The 17,280-nt window shown below is 54.6% G+C and overlaps 2 protein-coding genes across 2 annotated transcripts; one reads left to right on the top strand and one right to left on the bottom strand.

The window, feature by feature from the left end:
• Positions 1–197: 197 nt before the first annotated feature.
• On the top strand, positions 198–5,876 carry SNRPD2 (small nuclear ribonucleoprotein D2 polypeptide). The gene is made up of 3 exons (XM_058529612.1): positions 198–292; positions 1,935–2,114; positions 5,613–5,876. Coding segments are annotated over exons 1-3 (357 nt in total). The 5' UTR covers positions 198–290; the 3' UTR covers positions 5,788–5,876.
• A 3,640-nt stretch (positions 5,877–9,516) lies between these two features.
• GIPR (gastric inhibitory polypeptide receptor) lies at positions 9,517–16,350 on the bottom strand (the record flags this gene model as incomplete). The annotated part of the gene is made up of 12 exons (XM_058530701.1): positions 9,517–9,808; positions 9,902–9,943; positions 11,603–11,741; positions 11,833–11,921; positions 12,044–12,113; positions 12,424–12,484; positions 12,692–12,851; positions 13,862–14,006; positions 14,198–14,301; positions 14,976–15,079; positions 15,630–15,737; positions 16,257–16,350. Coding segments are annotated over 12 exons (1,320 nt in total), but the record flags the coding sequence as incomplete, so codon positions are not given.
• Between the last annotated feature and the right edge of the window lie 930 nt (positions 16,351–17,280).

Below are 17,280 nucleotides of genomic sequence, written 5' to 3'. Positions count from 1 at the left end.
AAATGGTTTGGGTCGAACCCGCTTTCTTTTCCTCTCCGTGGTCGTGAACATCTGCCCCATACGGTCCCGAATGGCCTCGAACCACTACGCAGCACTCGTCTCCCGCCGCTGGGCCGGGCGGGCGGGGATCGCTATGGCAACAGGCCACGCCCCCAGTCGCGGGTTGGGTGTGCGCAGGCGCCCACGGAAGTGGGCTGCCGGAAGCGGAAGTCCCGCCTTTCGCTCTCTCTTTAGAGGCAGAAGCAACGCGGAGAAGACGGGAGTGCGTTGAGAACGCAGTCACTGCCACCATGTGAGGCCGGGCCGGGCTTAGGTGGCGGGAGTGGGGTTGAGGGTGTAAACTGGGCCGCTTACCGGTGGAAGGGGGTGGGCAGAGCGGGGGGCGGGGGCAGAGAGTTTAGGGTTAAAGTGGCGTACTTTTCTCCTGATGAGTTTGCGCACGGGCGTGGGGCCTTTGGCGGATCCTGACCTCGGGAGAGGGAACGGCTTTATCAGATAACGGGCGAGGGCTTTCCCAAATGCTTAGTCTTGTTGAAATGAATGTTAAGGGGCAGTGATTTTACGAATAAAGACCCTGGGAGAGGGCAGTGCGGACTTGTAGGAATAAAGGTTTGAGGTAAGGGACTTAACCGGATCTTATGAGCTTTACGACCTAATTCGCGACTTTTACGGATAACGAGTCCCCGGAATGATTTGACTTATTTATTCATTTAGTAATTATTTATTGACTGCGCATGTATCAGGCACTGCTTTAGATACATCAGTGAGTTGTCTCCCTCCCAAAGAAAAAGTCCGCCGCTGCAGCTTATGGGGTGGGAAGAAGCATAAGTGTAATGATAATAAACAGGTAAAGTATATGGTGTGTTAGGTGACCAGGGCTATGGATGAAGAAATAATGGAGCAGCAGAAAAACAATGGGGAATGCCGGTTTTGAGAGACTGAAGGACACAATGAGGAGGCATCACTTGAGCGAAGACCTGAAGAAAGTGAGAGAGCGAACCACAAAGATACCTGGGCGGGGGGTTGCTAGACTGAGAGAAAAGCAAATGCAGAGGCCCAGGATGAAAGTTTGCCTGATATCTTCAAGGACCGCGGAGGAGGCCACTGTGGCTGGAACAGCCAGAAGGGGGCAGATGTAGGGCATTGTAAAAACGTTGGATTTTACTTTTTACACCAAGAAGGGAGCCATGGGAGGGTTTTGAAGAGTGAGATGATATGACTTAAGTCTGGAGAACAGACTGTTGGGGAGCATGGGTGGAGGCAGGGAGACCAGTAAGACCCTAGGAGAGAGATGACGGAGCTTTAGGCCCTGGTAGGAAATGGTCAGATTCTGGATATATTTTATTTTGTCGTTTTCTGGATATATTTGAAAGGCCCATGACAGGACTTGCTGACAGATTGAATGTAGGATGTGAGAGAAAGAAAGAGAAGAGTCAGGTCGGTCCTGTGGCGTAGTGGTTAAGTTCCATGTGCTCTGCTTTGGCGGCCCAGCTTCATGGGTTCAGATCCTGGGCACAGACCTACACCACTTGTCAGCCATGCTGTGGCAGCAACCCACATACAAAATAGAGGAAGATTGGCACAGATGTTAGCTCAGGGCTAATCTTGCTCAGCAAAAAAAAAAGAGAGAGAAGAGTCAAGTTGGCCTCAGAGTTTTTGCTTAAAGAGCTAGAAGGGTGGAGGTGCCAGTGACGGAGATGAGGAAGGCTATGGATAGAGCAGATCGGGGTGGTTGGGAGATCTGGAGCCCAACGTAAGAGGTGCAGGGTTAGAAATGTCGGTTAGGCAGCCTAATGGTGCTGCCAAGCGAGAAGACTGAGGTGGGGGGGGGGTTGGGGGGGTTGGGGCAAGGTCGGGAGGCCTGAGCACAGGCCATGACCACCCACGCTCCAGCCAGGCCCTCTCACTCACGGGTTCCGTGCTTGCCCACTCAGGAGCCTCCTCAACAAGCCCAAGAGTGAGATGACCCCGGAGGAGCTGCAGAAGCGGGAGGAGGAGGAGTTTAACACGGGTCCCCTCTCCGTGCTCACGCAGTCCGTCAAGAACAACACCCAAGTGCTCATTAACTGTCGCAACAACAAGAAGCTCCTGGGCCGTGTGAAGGCCTTCGACAGGTGAGCGCCTGGGTCTTGGGAGGTGTTCCGTCCAGGCCTGGAGAAGCACTGCCAGCTGCCCTATAGGGAGCTGGAATAAAGCATTTCTCAGAAGCCCGGGGCATAGTATCTCAAAACCCCGAAGTGTGACTGTCCCCCATTGCCCTTCCAGCTGTGAAGTGCAGTGGTTATGGCCACGTACTTGGCAGCCAGTCCTCCCGGGGTCACGCCCCAACTCTGCCTCTTAGCAGCCATGTGACCTTTGGCAAGTGACTTTCATCCATACAGTGGCAGTGATCATGGTGGTTGCAAAGATTCAGTGACTTAATATAGGTGAAGTTTAGTGGGTCATTAGAAGTACAGCATCTGGCGCACAGGATGCTCCTGATCCTTTTTTGCAGTTGTGACATAGCGTGTCCGCCCGTGCCGGGTACTGTGTGAGGCTCTGGAGATATAGCAGTGACTAAAACAAACCTGGGTCCTATACTCAGGGAGCTTATGCTGTAGGTAAGAAAGCCAGCAGCAAACACATAAATAATGTGTCATAAAGACAGATGATGACAAGTTGTATGAAGAAGAGTAAAGGTAAGAGGGTGGAGTTCTGAGAAGGGGGTGCTGTCTTAGATGTAATCAGAGAGGTCTGGTCGGAAGAGGCAACAGTGAACAAGTTGAATAAAATGAAGGAACAAGCGGGGCCAGCCCCGTGGCGTAGTGGTTAAGTCCCGTGCTCTCCGCTTCAGTGGCCCAGGTTTGCAGGTTCAGGTCCCAGGCGCGGACCTACACCACTCGTCAAGCCATGCTGTGGCAGCAGCCCACATAGGAAATAGAGGAAGGTTGGCACAGGTGTTGGGTCACGGCTAATCTTCCTCAAGCAAAAAAAAAAAAAACAAGATTGGCACAGATGTTAGCTCAAAGCGAATCTTCCTCACCAAAAGAAAAATAAAGGAGCAAGCTAGGGTCTGAGTGTTTCAGGCAGAGGGAACAGCAAGTGATTTTTCCTCTCTGGGCCTCAGTTTCCCTATCTGCAAAACGTGCATCATCATAATACCCCTCATTGTACAGTTGTGCAGATTAAACGTTATTATGTATGAGAAATACTTGGCTCAGTACCTAACACATGGTAAATGCTCTGTAAACACAGAACCTGCAACCTTTAGTTAGCATGTGGTTAGTGCTTTCCTCACAGTAGTGTGGTGAGGCTGAAAATTCTAGAACGTTTTTGCCACTAGCTATTGTGTGACCGTGAACAAGTCTTTTGCTCTGAGCCTCAGTTTCCACTTGAGTAAAATGAGAATGAGAACAACAGGAACGCCGAGCACAAGCAGGCAAATGGACCTGGATTCAAACACAGGCTCTGTGTGACCTTGGCTGAGTCACTTCATCCCACTGGGTTCAGTTTCCTGCTCTAGAGGCTGGCGGTGACACTAATGGTTACCTCCTGCAGGTGAGATGCAGTGAAGGTTCACAGATTAATGTTTGGAACGTGCTTAGAGGTCTGGGTGCTTGGTAAATGCTTAATAGGTGGTGGTATTTTTTTTTTTTTAACTTGGCTCTTTTTTCCCTTTTCCTCTAACTTCCTCCTGTGCCTGCATATCAGCCTCCCACGCTAGTACGTGTCCTGCCACGTTTAACTCACGCACATACATCCAAAGGGTCTTGTGTGGTGTTTACTTTGGTGTAACTGACCTGTTGTAATAAAATGCATTTTTTTTTTTTCCATTGAGGAAGATGCGCCCTGAGCTAACATCTGCTGCCAGTCGTCGTCTTTTTGTACGTGGGTGGCCGCCACAGCATGGCCACTGACAGATGAGTGGTGTAGGTCCATGCCCAGGAACCAAACCCAGGCCGCTGAAGTGGGGCGCACCAAAACTTAACCACTAGGCCATGGGGCCGGCCCCATAAAATGAATTATTTTTAAAATAGAGTCTTCTATATGCTTTTCTTTTTTTCTTTTTTTCTTTTGTGAGGAAGATCAGCCCTGAGCTAACATCCATGCCAGTCCTCCTCTTTTTGCTGAGGAAGACTGGCCCTGGGCTAACATCTGTGCCCGTCTTCCTCCACTTTATATGGGACACCCCACAGCATGGCCTGACAAGCAGTGTGTCAGTGCGCACCCGGGATCCCAACCCGGGCCGCCAGCAGCGGAGCGCGAGCACTTAACCGCTACGGCACCGGGCCGGCCCCTCCATATGCTTTTCTGCATCTTCTTTTTCACACATATCAGTGGTCTGAGGACATTGCTGCGAGTCAGCTAAGGCATTCCTAACCTGACCTCTTATTTATTTACTTAATTACTTATGTCACTTTCCTGAGTGAGCACTGCATGCCGTTGAGGCAAAATTCAAAAGATACAAAAGGCCCCCAGTGAAGAGCAAGTCTTTCCTCCCTGCCCCCCAGTTGCCCTCCCCAGGGACCCCACATGGATGTCTGGAGTCTCCCCTCAGGAGTATTATGTGAACAGAACATCATACATATAGTTACGGGAGGGTGCTTTTATTCTTTTATTTTAAAATCACTGCTAATGGCACACTACATGGTTTTAGACCTTGGCTTTTTCACTTAATATACCCTGGAGATGTTTCCATATTGGTAGACTGGGTTTTTTTTTTTTTAACTTATTTTCTCTGACTTGGTAATATTTACACATGATCCCAAAAACAGTAATAACGGTCTAGTGAAGTTTCCATCCGGCTCATCCCCAGTCTACCTAGGTCAGCCCGCTGCCACCAATCTCCAGGCATCTTCTAAGGATTCTGTGTTGTACAAGCAAGTGGGTGGTATATACACTTCTACCCCTTTTGTCCTGTAAGATAACTTTACACACACACTGTTCCCTACCTTCCTTTTTCACTCAGTGGTCTCTGCTGGAGGTTACTCCATAGCAAGGCACACAGCTTCCTAGCTCTTCTTAATTTCTTTCTTTTTTTCTTACCACTTGGTAATATTTCCCTGTATCCTTCTATCACTTTCATCTTCCTTCATAGCGGTTACCACCACCTGACCGGATGTTACAGGTCTCCCTGCTCACTTGCTTTGCGTTCTCCCCTCGCTGGAACAGAATGCAGACCCCGTGAGGGCAGGGATAACATCCATTGCATTCATTGCTGTATTCATTGCAAGCATCTGCTATGCGAGCTAATCCAGACTGTCATCACAGGTGCCCACCTGGCACCTCAAAGACAGGGACAAAGCAAGACAGTGGAGACCACCTCGGGCCCAGGGGCCTCTGGGTCTGTGGAGAGGGGAGCCCCTTTGCTGGTGTCTCCCGAAATACTTGGAGTTTTAGAAAAAGCACAAGTAGAACCATTTCATTTCCCTTGATCCTGTGCCAGGCCCTGTTCTAAGTACTTGATAAAAACGCTGTATTGATGCATTTAATCTTCACACAGCCCTATGAGGCAGGTACCAGGCATGTCTCCATTCTAGAGAGGAGGAAACTGAGGCACGGAGGGGGCATGTCAGATGAGGGCCTTGTCAGAAGCCCCCCCCTCACTCCCGGTGCCTCCCCGCCCCCCCCAGGCACTGCAACATGGTGCTGGAGAACGTGAAGGAGATGTGGACTGAGGTTCCCAAGAGCGGCAAGGGCAAGAAGAAGTCCAAGCCCGTCAACAAGGACCGCTACATCTCCAAGATGTTCCTGCGTGGAGACTCGGTCATCGTGGTCCTGCGGAACCCGCTCATCGCCGGCAAGTAGGGCCTCCCGCCCGCCGGCGGGACTCGCTCCCTCATCCTGCAAAGGCCTGCCCTGTATGATGGCGATAGTAAAGTCCTGTGTTTTTTCTAGTGGTGCCTGTCTCTTCCCGGGGCCTCGTGAGCGGGGTGGACTCCGGGGAGGGAGGCAGCTGGGTGTGGGGCCGAGCGCAGACTGGATCAAGCAATGAGGCCCCGTCCCTGCCCCTCCAGGCTTCACTGTCCCCATCTGCCAAGTGACTAGGTTGGATGGAGAGACCTTTTGCTCTCTTTTCCCTTTTAATCTTTTCTAGCTTCTCATCACTCTCTCTCTCTTCCTTCCTGCCTCTCTCTTGATAAGTCGGTCTCACTCACAATTCCTTTTAGTCTTTTTTTCCATTTGTTCAGTCAGGAAACAATCCTCCAAGTGCCTCCTGTGTGCCCAGCCATGTGTTGGAATGCTGGGGACACAGCAGTGCCCAGGAGAGCCCCTGGTGGCGCTTGCTGACAGGAGGTGGCGATGCACGAATAAAGCAGTTGGTACCCAAATGCTGATGGTGATGATGGCTAACACCTGCTGGGTTGTCAGGGTGCCAGGCCCCAGGCCCCGTGCTGTTCAGACTTCTCCTGACAACTCTGAGCAGGCCTTGTTATTTATTTATTTATTTATTTAGTGAGGAAGATCAGCCCTGAGCCAACATCCGATACCAATCCTGCTCTTTTTAAAGATTTTATTTATTTATTTTTCCCCCAAGGCCCCAGTAGATAGTTGCACGTCATAGCTGCACATCCTTCTAGTTGCTGTATGTGGGACGCGGCCCCAGCATGGCCGGAGAAGCGGTGCGTCGGTGTGCGCCCGGGATCTGAATGCGGGCCGCCAGCAGCGGAGCGCACACACTTAACTGCTAAGCCACCGGGCCGGCCCCCAATCCTGCTCTTTTTGCTGAGGAAGACTGGCCTTGGGCTAACATCCATGCCCATCTTCCTCCACTGTATATGGGACGCCACCACAGCATGGCTTGACACGCAGTGCGTCCGTGCGCGCCCGGGATCCAAACCCAGGCTGCCAGCAGCGGAACGCGCACACTTAACCGCTACGCCTTGGGGCCGGCCCCAGGCCCTGTTATTTATTACCTTCATTTCCAGAGGAGGGAACTGAGGCCCAGAGAGGTAATGGCGTTTCCCCAGAGGTACCCAGCAAGGAAGTGGTGATGCTGTGCTTCGTACCTACACTGCTCCTGAGCCTGTGGCTCAACCCCTGAGCTCTGCTGCCCTCAAATTACAGTTTAATTACCCTGGAGAGAAATTCTCTGACAAGCACAGAGAGACAGAGGTGGGAAGGGGGGGGCTTACTTACTGGGGGACGATTAAGGAAGATCCCTGTCTTCCTCTGATGCGCACACATCACACTCCTCCTTCCCCCATGTCTCTTTCTCTTCTGTCTCTGCCTGCGTCTCTGTTCTCAGGGCCAAGCGCCAGGCAGGTGCAGGAGTTTGCAGGCCTGAGATCAGGATCAAATGACATGTCTGACACACACAGGCGACGCTGTGAGGTTTTTTGTTTTTTTATTGTAAGGAAGATCAGCCCTGAGCTAACATCCATGCTAATCCTCCTCTTTTTGCTGAGGAAGACCGGCTCTGAGCTAACATCTATTGCCAATCCTTCTCTTTTTTTCCCCCAAAGCCCCAGTAGATAGTTGTATGTCACAGTTGTACATCCTTCTAGTTGCTGTATGGGACTTAGCCTCAGCATGGCCGGAGAAGGGGTGCGTCGGTGCGCGCCCAGGATCCGAACCCGGGCCGCCGGCAGCGGAGCACGCGCACTTAACCGCTAAGCCACAGGGCCCCCGCTGTGAGGTTTTAAAGGCACACATTCACTGAGTGGTCCGCATCTAACTGGAACAACCATCTGAGACATGGATACTAGAACCATCCCATTTTACAGATGAGACACCTGAGGCCCAGAGAGGCTAAGTGACTTGCCCAGGGTCACTCAGGAAACTATAGAGCCATGTTCAAACCTAGGAACCAGGGCCTCATGAGCAGTCTCGACTGCGGGAGCAGGATGGAGCTGCGGTATCCTAATCTGTAAAGCGGGGTGATGGTGCTGCAGTGGAAGACTTCCCCGAGGATTTGGTTCTTGTGCAGGAGTAGGGGCAGCACAAGCCCTGGAGTGTCGGCCCTGAAATCTTGCCCCGTCCCCCATTGTTGACTTGTAACCACCCGGGAAGTGGGAATTGGTTTCCCTGTCTTGCAGGCTGGCTGCAAACATTCCAGTCTGGCACCCTGCTTGGCATCAGTCTGAATTTCCTTCCCCACCTCTTTACTCACCCCACTGCCCAAAGGCTTTCAGGCAGTATCCTAAGAGTAACTCATTGGAATCTCAGGCAGCCCCAGGATGCAGCTACCATCATTATACCCATTTTCCAGAAGTGGAAACTGAGGCACAGAAAGGTTGGAAATTGTCTCCAAGTCACACAGCTAATAAATGGCCAAACTAAGATTTGAACCAGGCTGGTTCCTGCAGCTCTCCTATTCCTACACTACCTTTCTAGAATAGCAGCCCTCAGAAAATGACTGGCACACACGCGTGTCATTTTAACTGTATACACTACAAATAGTTAAGTATCAGATCAAGTGAACATTCCCAATTGGGGCAGGGGGGACAGTGGCAGCGTGATGTCAATGTTCTCGTGGCAACACGTGGCTGAAGCTGGGCGGTGCTACCCTCCAGAGGGTGCAAGGCCACCACAGACAGACAGCCACGAGGTCATTTCCCTTTACGGCCTGGCCAAGAAGATTCTCCCATCCCGTACACAAAGACACAACTGTTTCTCATGCTTTATTTACAAGGGTCCTGCCCTAGGGCCCCCACCCCCCTAGAACCCACAGGGGGGCCCGCAGGGCCACATGCTTGAAAGGACTCTGAGTTCAGCTGCTCTGGGCTGTATCTGTCCAGGGAGCTGGGGACTCCAAGGGAAATAAAAGACAACACTCAGGGACTAACTGAATCTAAGTGTGTATGTGTGTGGGGGAAGGATTTCGGAGTGAGGGTCTGGGGTGTGTACAGGTGGTCCAGCCACAATGAGGCATCAGCATTCCCCCCTAATTCTCCCAGCTCCCAGGGGCCGCCAGGAGGATGGGGTATTCACACTTCCGGGCTAGCAATGGCCCTGGCCTCTCTGGATGCAGGTGTCAGCTCTGAGGCCTGCCCCGAATTGCCCATGTTTATGTCTACACGCAGCATCCTCCTGTCTGGCCTCCAATGCTGTCACATTTCTGTCTCCAACTGTACCTCTCCTGAGGGCTCCAGACCCTTCTCCCCAGCTTACGTGTCCAAAGAGCACTTGGTTCTCCCTGCCCTGAACCCGAGCTCCCGATCTCCTCTCTCCATCCCAAACCTAGGAGTCCTCCTTGACTTCTCTCCTTGCTACACTTTCTTCATGTGATTCATCGGCAAATCCTCAGTTCGACCTTTAAAATAGCTCCAGAATCCAACAGATTCACATCCCAATGAGGCTGCCATGCTGGTCCAGCCACCATCACCTTCCCCCTGCAGTATCCTCCTCACCCGGCTCCCAGCTTCCACCCCTGCCCCTAATAATCTGTTCCCCCACAGGGCAGACAAGGATCTGTTTAAAATATTAGCACACGAGATGGTATATAACTTGATTTGTCTTCCCAGTCTGATTCCCTGACTCAATTGTGATCTCCAGGAGAACAGGGACCTTGTCTTGTTTCCTCCCCCCACCCCATTTCCCCAGCGCCCTCCACACCAGGCCTGGTACACAGTAGGCGCTCAATAAACACGTGCTAACTGAAAGGACACAAGAATCCTGCTCCCTAGCAGTAACTTTCCAAGACCGGGCTGACATCCCCAGGCCCCGGGAGGGTCCCCGAGGACAGAGCGCGGCCGGTGACGACCCGGCCGGGGTCGGAGCCCGAGGGCACGGTCGGGAAGGCGCGCTGCGGGGGCTGGCGCTGCTCCTCGCCGAGGCCGCGGCGCAGGCGGCAGCGGTGCCAGCCGCGGCGGATCTCCGACTGCACCTGCAACGGGACGGCGCTCAGGGCCGGCGCCGGGCGCGCCGTTCCCCGCGCGGCCGCCAGAGGGCGCGGGCGGCGGGCCGGGGCTCTCCCTACCTCCTTGTTGACGAAGCAGTAGAGGACGCTGACCAGGAAGCCCTGCCGGACCAGGCGCAAGTTAAACCGGGGCCGGGGGCAGGAGTATAAACACCCTCCTAATGAGCCGGGACCCCTGTCAGGCCCCAGACCACCTCAGCTGCCGCCACCCTGGTCCTAGATCACAACGGTCACCTCCCCGGCTCCTGGCTCCCGCCTCGCCCTTGCCGGTTTGCTGTGCAATCAGGACAGGGGACCCTGGAGGGAGGCTGCCTGCACGTGACAACCACCTCCCCAATTTCTTCCCCACCTGGGCAAGCTGCCTAACCCCTCTGTGCCTCAGTTTCTTCATCTGGAAAATGGGGTAATAACACAGCGGTGCTGGTGAGAACTGAAGTATTAATAATACACAAGAAGCTGCAGTGCCTGGCACATAGTGTCAAATCTTTCTTAATCTGAGGATAACTATATAATATTATATGTTATTATTAATAAATTACTTTCAATTACGACTTAGTTCTGCATTTATATAAGTTTATACAAGTTTATATGTTTTACATATAAATTTAAATAAATATAAAATATATTTATAATTAAGAAATTACTTGATAAATTAATACAAATCAATTATTTATGTTATTATTACGATATTATCTTATTATTACTTTTCACGATGCTGTGAAAATCTGACTCTGATCACATCCCTCTGCTCAGAGCCCTCCCACGGCTCCTGCCTCACTCGGAGAAAAAGCCAAAGTCCTCACTTGGCCCAAGAGTGTGCCCGGGTACCTCACCTCTCTGTCCTCTGTCCTATGTCCCCTTGCTCCCGTGGCTCCCTCTGCTTCAGACCCGATGGCCTTCCCCCATCGTGACAGGTACCCTCCTGCCTCAGGGATCTTGCACTTGGTGTTTCTTTTCCTGGAACATTTTCCCCAAATATGTGCCTGGCTTGTTCCCTCACCTTCTTGGGGTCTCTGCTCCCACGTCTTCTCAGCCGGGCCTTCCCCGACCCCCTGTCTATAACCCCATCCTTCGTCTGCTCCTCACCTCTATTTTCTTCCTTTTTTCCCCCCCTCTAGGCACATCTGCCATTCTGTTCATTTTACTTATGTAGCATGTTTAGTGTCTGTCTCTCCCACCTGAGGGTAGGGACAATGTAGTTCTCGGCCGTATCCCCACTCCCTAGAAGAGTGTTTAGCACATAGTTCTGTGTTTGATAAATGTTTGCAGAATTTAATGAATGAACAGCCTTGTGAGGTGAGACTGGTATTGCCCCCACTTTAGAGATGAGAAAACTGAGGCCCAACAAGGTGAAGCAGCCTGGGGACTAGGGCAGGGCAAGCCAGGGCAGGGTCAGCCTGAAATTTTGGAGCAGGGCATCTCTTTACATTTTACGCCTTAGGTACCTCTCTTGCCTCACGTAGCTCTGACCCTGAGGCCACAGAGATGGGAAGTGACAGGCCTGAATTTGGCTCCAGCCCTGTCTGGCCTCAAAGCCCCCTATCTTCACCAGCAGGCAGTACTGCTGGTGTCTTGTCTTGCTTCCTGCTGCTTCCCCAGCCCAGGACAGCTAACTCAGTATTTTGTGTAGAATGAATGAGCAAAGTCCCATTTCAAACCCCATTCAGTGGCTTTGCCAGAGGATGATTGAGGCCCTTTTACCCCGCGGGGGAGGAGGGCCCCAGGGTCGAGGGGTGTGGCCCCTGCCCCCCTCCTGAGCACCTGGAAGGAGCTGAGGAAGATCTCAAAGCCCAGCTTGGCAAAGCGCAGGGCGCCCCGGGCCTGTTCCTCCGTCACGGGAGCAAACACCACCTCGTGGACGCCCAGCAGGGGCACCAGCGTCAGCGTGGAGCGAGCCAGCCTGGGGGCACAGAGCAGCAGTAATCCCGCGGCCCCGGGGCCCCATCTCGCACCCGGCCCCCTTCCCCTCCGTCCCCAGCACCCTCCCTCACCTCAGCCGGTAGTCCGGGCAGCGCATCTGCCGCGTCCTCAGCTTGGACAGGAGGATGCCAAGAATGCGGATAAAGATGAGGAAGTTAATCTGCGGGGAGAGATCGAGGCTAAGCCAGCCTCGATCCCTCGCTGGGGGGCAGAGGGTGGCGCCCCGCTTCCCAGGATGGGAAATCTCTGAGGACGGCCTGGAGGAGGCGGGGCCGGCCATACCAAGATGGTCATGAGGAGAGGAGTGCGTATGATCCACCAAATGGCTTTGACATCGTTCCGCTCCCAGCACCTGGGGGAGGGGGAGTAGGGCTAAGAGACAAAACCCCTGGACTCAAGGGATCACGCACATTCACTCCCCAGGCCCCGCCCACCTTCCTTAGCGCCACACCCACATTCCTTTAAAGCCCCGCCCTCATTCCTCCTCTTCCAGTAGTCCCGGAACACAATCTTTCCAAGCTCCCCATGCCTTTAGACCCCACCCGCGTTCCCTCCAAGCCCCCGCCTGCCATCAGAACCTCCCCACGTTTCCATCACGCCCCGCCCACGTCCCTCGAAGCTCCGCCCACCCCCAGGCCCCGCCCCAGACCCCGGCGACTCACTGCGTGTTCTCGTACAGGTACCTGACGATCACCCAGGGGATGACGAAAAGCGCGGGGGCCCCTGCGCAGACCCCGGCCCCCGCCCCCCACCCCGCCGCAGCTGTCAGAGCGCGCACGGGCCCCGCCAGGCCCAAGACCCGCGGAATTGTCCCGCCGGGGTGGGGAGGCAGAAGCCTAGAGAGGGGAGGAGACCCCCTGAGGCAGACCAGCAGGGTGGTCGGGGGAGCGAGGCGCACCGGGCTGGGCAGGGGACCGGGTCGGGGCTCACCCCAGCCGAGGAGCAGGTAGCAGTGGAAGTGGCCCTCCTCCGAGCCTCCCACGAGCACCAGGAGGCTGTGCAGGTAGACGCCCTCCACCAGCAGCCACGTGTAGTTGGCACCCACGCAGTACTGGGTCACGATCTGGGCGGTGCGGCAGGCAGCCAGAGCCTGGGGGTGGCCACACAGGGGGAGGGGGCAGTCAGGGCCGCCAGGGTGTCCCCAAGCATTCCTCCACCTGGTAGTCCTTCCACCCCCATCTCCTGCCATCTATTCTCCTCCCACTTTATATCACCAAAGGATGGTATCTGTGGTTGGTTTCTTAATTTTCTTTCTTTCTTTATTTTTCCCCCCAAAGCCCCAGTAGATAGTTGTATGTCATAGCTGCACATCCCTCTAGTTGCTGTATGTGGGACACGGCCTCAGCATGGCCGGAGATGCGGTGCGTCGGTGCGCGCTCGGGATCCGAACCTGGGCCACCAGCAGCGGAGCACACGCACTTAACCGCTAAGCCACGGGGCCGGCCCCTGTGGTTGGTTTCTCTCACCCTATTCTCTTCCCCTATATGAACTCTCCCACCCTAGCCTCTTTAATAATTGCTATCTTCCATCTTGTTATATTAGCCTCCCCAAATATGGCCTCTCCCACCTCATCTCCTTCTAAGAATTGAACTCAACTACTCCACCTATCAAAACGTTTCTCCCATCTCATCACCCCTCTCCCACCAGCAAATGGACTCTCCCACCTCAAGGCTTCTTAACTATTGGTATGGGCCAACTTGCTACCAGATAGTTTTTCTCCCTCTGCTCCCGGCCTGTAGTCTCTCCCGTCCTGTCTCCCAGTAACAAATTGGTATGTACTGAGTTCCCCCAACAGTTAGCTTCTGCCATCCTGTCGCTGCCTCACCTCCAGCAGGGGGATTCTGTCCTTGGAGAAAAAGTCCAGTGATGGGTGAGATAATGAGCGAAAGGGAATGGAAAATTCCAATAACGGAGGTGTTGGGGTGGGAGAGTTCAATGATGGGGGAGGCTGCGTTAGGAAGGGTCCCTCTCCACATGTGTTTGGAGGGGGCAAAAAAGAGAAACTGTTGATAGTGTAGGAGGCAGTAAAGGGATTAGGAACCTTCTGGCCCAGCAGAGGAGGCAGATTCCCAATCTGAGGAGGAGGGGGATGGTGCTCACCTGGTTCCACAGGGCAGGGGGCTGGTCCCCAGGGTAAGGGCCAGCTGGACGGAGCAGGCGGTCTCGGGTGAGGATGGCTGCTGCCCGCAGCATGAAAGATGTGAACAGGTTGATGTGGATGTAGTTCCGTGTGCAGTGCAGACGCCTGGGGGATTGGGGAAGCAGGGGACCCCTGGAGACCTGTCCTGGGCCACACAGAGCCCCTTAACCACGCCCCCCCACCCTTCCACAGAACCACCATTGGATGCTTGTTGCTGGTGGAGCCTGACCACCCCATGTTAATGGGCAAATTGAGGCCCCGTCTCTGCTGCCACCGCTCAGGGCTGGGGGTCCCACCTGAAGAAACTCAAGATGAGAAGTGCTAGCAGCAGCGTGGCAATGGACAGGGAGTAACCCACGGTGTACACAACCTGCAGCCGCTCCAAGATCAGCCTTTGGTCCTGGGGGAGGAGGACACAGGAGCAGGGCTTAGCTCTCCCCCCCAGGGCCAGAAAGGGGCTGGAAGGACACCTGCTCTTTGTTCCTGCCCAGCACCCCAGTTTTCTCTTGGGGATCCACCTGCTCTTGTTGGAGTGGGGCTGACTCCATCCCTCAGCTCCAGCGCTGGGCATGTGACCGGCCAATCAGAGAATTCTATCTAACACCCCACAACCACCACCACACACACACACACACACACACACACACACACACACACACGGTGATTAGTTCAGGGTGGGCATATGTTGGAGCTATTGAGAACAGAACTTAGTCTCCTCGCAGCGTTGGTTGGTGGGGTGTGAGCCTGGTGCTAATGGGGCCACCTTTTCCACCCCACAGAAAAGATGAGACCAGCACAGAGGCACAATACGATGAGAAACAAAGAGATTCCCAACCACGTCATTTGAGCACCTAGATCCAGCTGTGCCTGAAGCTGTAGCCTTATACTTTGTCAATCACAGAAGCCAATACATTTCTCTCTCTTTCTCCTTCAAGCAAGTCTGAATTGAGTTTCTGTCACTTGGAACCTGAACAGTAGTCCTGAACTATACAAGGGGTTTCAGGCTCAGCCTGAGGCTGCTGCCTTTTCACCTCTCCCTGGACATCCTAACTGGAATCCCTCACCTCTTCTCACCTGAAAGGCCCCATTCTTCTCTGGGTTCTCACACTGAGAATGGTCTCTCCAAGGTCCCCATTGGCCATCACTGCCACACTGGCGGAGGACAAACCCTGCAGCCACTGCGGGGAAAGAAGGGAGGGGATCAGAGGCACAGAGAAAGAGAGAGATGGAGACAGAAAGGCAAACTGTGAGACACGGGCAGAGAGAGATAGCCAAAGTGATAAAGATGATAATGATGATGATAAACTCTTATATAGCATTTTACACATATTAATTAATTTGGTATTCATAACAAGCCTATGAAATTGGCACTCTCATAAACCTCATTTTACAGATGAGGAAATTGAGGCATAAAGAAATTAAACTACCCGCAGCCACAGAGCTCGCTAGGCAAGGAAGACTAAGATGCCTAGAGATGGATAGACTCGTGAAAAGAAGAGAAAATTAGAACCTGATGGTCTTCAGAGAGATATAGAGACACAGAAAGGGCATTTTGTGACAGAGCCAGGGTCAGGGTGACCCAGCCAGGGTTGGGCAGACAGGAGGAGACACCCAGCCGGACAAAGAGGAGCAGGGGACAGAGAGGAGCAGGAGTGCGGGGGAGTGGCGTCTGGGGCGCGGGTTAGGAACTGTGTCAGGAGAGGGCCTGGGGTCCAGGGGGCACCTCACCGTGGCGGTGCCAGGGCAAGTACCAGGGGCAGGACGCCCGGGCAGTGGCGTTGGGTGCAGCGTAGTCCCAGCAAACGTACATATCGAAGGACCGGTTACAGGCGAGGCCTGGAGTGGGCGTGGGAGCCAGACGTTGAGTGGATCTACTGCTTCGTGCGCCCAAGGCTCCTCCGCCTTCCACACTTAAGCCCCGCCCTAGCCCCGCCCACCTGGGGGTGGTCCGGCCCCTGCTCCGCCACAGCTCCTCCCACCAGGCCCCAGGCCCCGCCCACTCTGGGCTCCTCCCACCAGGCAGATTCCCGCCGCAGACGCTTCCCACTCTGCTAGGTTCTTCCTAGGCTCCACCCCAAACTCCGCCCCCTTCGCAGTCCACTGCAGGCCCCACCCACCTGGTGCAGCCCCGCCCAAGACCCCGCCCATTTCAGGCTTTTCCTATTAATCCGAGTTGCACCCCAGTACCCACCGCACTCAGGTCTAGGCCCTTCCCACCCAGGCCAAGGCACCCCCAGGCCTTCCCCACCCAGCCCACGTCTACCCTAGACTTCTCTTTCAGGCCCCGCTCGTCAGGCCTAGGCCTGCCCCAAGCCCACCCCTCCCAGCCCCCGCCCACCCCCTTCCCAGTCACACCTGCAGGGGGCTCCGCGGCCTCCAGGGTCTCCTGGCACTCCCTTCGGTACCGTTCCCAGCGCCGGTACAGCTCCCTCGCCGTCTGCCCCTCAGAGCCTGTCTACGGAAAGACAGAAGGGAGGCCCCCCCCCCCCCGAACGACCGACCCCTGCTCCCAGGCAGTATGGTTCATGTGGGCCAGAAACACCCTAGAGGGACTTGGAGAGGCTGTCCTATTTTGCCCAGGAGTGTTGGGTGGCTTAGAAACCTCTTCTAAGTCTTGAGGGGTGCCTAGAAACCACCAGGGGAGTTGCTGTGGGGGACCTGAAAACCTTCAGGAAAATGAGAGGAGGGGGCTGGCTGGATATCACCAAGAGGATTTGCTGGGGAAAGAGGAGGGTCTGGAAACAACCCTCAAACCTTGAATCTGGGCAAGCGGGGCAGTCTTAAAATTCTCTTTGCAGTGGGGGAAGACTTAAAACCATCCCCAGACCTCCCCTTGACTTCCTGAGGGTCCTGGGTCCTCACCTCCGCCCTCCCCAGCAGCAGTCCCCGCAGCAAGAGCAGCAGTAGCAGCCGCCAGGGCGGACCGTTCGGCATCGTGAGGGTGGCGGAGCATGGGGGGCCAAGGGTCTGGTCACGCAGGGACAGTCGGGCCTGGAGGGTCCGAGAACAGAGTGAGGAGCCTCCGCCCCCACCCCCGGCGCCACCCAGCCCCAAGATTCATACACTTGGACTCGGAGACAGCCCCCGCCCCCACGGGCGATGCTTTGGGGGTAGGAAGCGTGAGGAGGGGGCGAGGCCGGGACCCAACACGTGATTCCCGGCCCGCGCCCCTAACTGTTGCTGGGGCAGCGGCGCTGGAAGAGGGGTGTTTGCAGAGGGCGCGGTCACCCGGAGCCTAGACCTTGAGATTCAGGGGGACCTGGGGCCCGCCTTGGAGAGGAGGGCACGGAAACCGTGAGGCACGGAGCTCACAATGACCCTGGGAGTTTCCACTCTCCGACCCCGAAGGGTTTTCAAATCGCCGTGAGAACCCGACCTT

The sequence above is a fragment of the Diceros bicornis genome, chromosome 34 (genome assembly GCF_020826845.1).
Source record: "Diceros bicornis minor isolate mBicDic1 chromosome 34, mDicBic1.mat.cur, whole genome shotgun sequence".
NCBI classification, from domain to species: domain Eukaryota; kingdom Metazoa; phylum Chordata; class Mammalia; order Perissodactyla; family Rhinocerotidae; genus Diceros; species Diceros bicornis.
The sequence above is the reverse complement of the archived record's forward strand: the minus strand, read 5'-3'. Positions and strand labels throughout refer to the sequence as shown.